The sequence below is a fragment of the Humulus lupulus genome, chromosome 3 (assembly GCF_963169125.1).
Source record: "Humulus lupulus chromosome 3, drHumLupu1.1, whole genome shotgun sequence".
Lineage (NCBI taxonomy): Eukaryota > Viridiplantae > Streptophyta > Magnoliopsida > Rosales > Cannabaceae > Humulus > Humulus lupulus.
Genome location: NC_084795.1, coordinates 59,984,565 through 59,986,338, shown reverse-complemented (window position 1 = coordinate 59,986,338; position 1,774 = coordinate 59,984,565). Strand labels below are relative to the sequence as shown.

The 1,774-nt window shown below is 38.1% G+C and overlaps 1 protein-coding gene across 1 annotated transcript; it reads right to left on the bottom strand.

The window, feature by feature from the left end:
* Positions 1–918: 918 nt before the first annotated feature.
* On the bottom strand, positions 919–1,515 carry LOC133824218 (uncharacterized). The gene has a single exon (XM_062257086.1). It carries the CDS (start codon positions 1,513–1,515, stop codon positions 919–921), a length of 597 nt encoding a protein of 198 aa, XP_062113070.1.
* Between the last annotated feature and the right edge of the window lie 259 nt (positions 1,516–1,774).

The window sequence follows — 1,774 nt, the reverse complement described above, 5'->3', positions numbered from 1 at the left end:
AAAACCATTTGACATGAATTTGGTACTCAGAATCTAAGAGAAAAATCAACGAAAAGGTAGGTTTGGACTATTCTTGTACCGAACTCCCTATAACACTCCCTTCTGTCTCTTGCTTTCTTCTACAACCAAAACAGAGGCTCTAAGGATGTGCCTAAAGTCTGTAACCCAAAGAAAAACCAAAGAAAAACGCACCTTGACTTCTCCTTCTTGGACCCAAAGTGGTCGTATTCTATAAGAACACAAAATGTTCTTCCTCTCTAACCTCTCCCAGTTTCTCTCAAGTTTGAAACGACGGCTGAAACCAATGAGGAAGGAAAGTGGTTCCAAATCCCTCCCTAGTAACCTCTAAAAACTGCCTTGAATATTCAAAAGAAAATCCTGCCAATATGCGTGTGCAGCCGAACCCATGCATTGTTCAGAAAATGCATTAAACTATAGCTAAAAATAATTGAATAAAAACTATAGTCTAAATACCAAAATGTCTCACTTTAGCTTAAATTTATGTTTATGATTTTATGTGAATCCTTTCAACATAAAATCATCACTTTAGTCCCATAAAATTCATCTTGTGCTAATCATAGACTCTTAGGGAAAAAGTCACAAATTCATAGTCTAAAATGATTCTATGATTTTACGTGGATTCCAAACACATAAAATCATATACTCAAACTCTTTGAACAAGATGTCCATTTTAAATTTATTTCACATCTAAGTCCCCACATTATGGTCTAAAGCGATCATCTCACATTTCTTTAATTAAAATAATATTCACCAAATATTATTTTAATTATTATTCATACTCTTAAAAAAAACAAAATCACAGAACAATGTTTACATAAAACACAATAAACAAATAAAAAAAATTCTGGGTTATTACACCCTTCCCACCTTAAAAGAATTTCGTCCTCGAAATTTTTCTTACTCAAACATCTCAGGATACTTCTCGCGCATGTCATCCTCCAGCTCCCAAGTAGCTTCTTCAACTGCGCTATTGCTCCAAAGGAATTTAACTAGGGGTATCCTTTTAGTTATCAACTCTTTGATTCCCCGTTCCAGTATCTTTACTGGTTTAACTTCATAACTTAAGTCTGGTTGTAGCTCTAGCGGTTCGTTACTAAGCACATGGGACTGATCGGACACATACTTTCTGAGCATGGAGACATGAAACACATTGTGGGTACTAGCCAACGTGGGAGGTAGGGCTAAGCGATAAGCAACTGGTCCCATTCTCTCGAGAATCTCAAATGGTCCTACATATCTGGAACTTAGCTTCCCTCTTTTCCCAAACCTCTTAACACCTTTTGTTGGCAAGACTTTCAAGAAGACTTTGTCTCCCACCTCGAACTCGATGTCCCACCTTTTGGCATTGGCATAACTTTGTTGTCTACTCTGAGCTATGAGAATATCCTTTCTTATTATTTCTATAGCACTTGTAGCCTTAAGCACCAGTTCTGGCCCAGCTAGTCGCCTCTCTCCTATCTCATCCCAAAGTAAGGGTGCGAAACTTCCTGCCATAAAGCATCTCGTATGGGACCACTTCGATTGTTGTATGGTGTTTTTGGGTTAGGATTTGTTCATGATAAGATCATTGTGTAAGCCATTAAGGGGCATAGGATTTATGTAATTTTATTTGGTTTTTGAAATCATAAAATTGTAATTCCGATCACACAAAGTGCAAATGGAGCCCGGGATTTAGAATTCATCCATCGTTCCTCTGAGGCCATCCTTCGAGCCGCTGCCAGGGACGCCGTACAGAAGTCCGTACGGTTCCGTA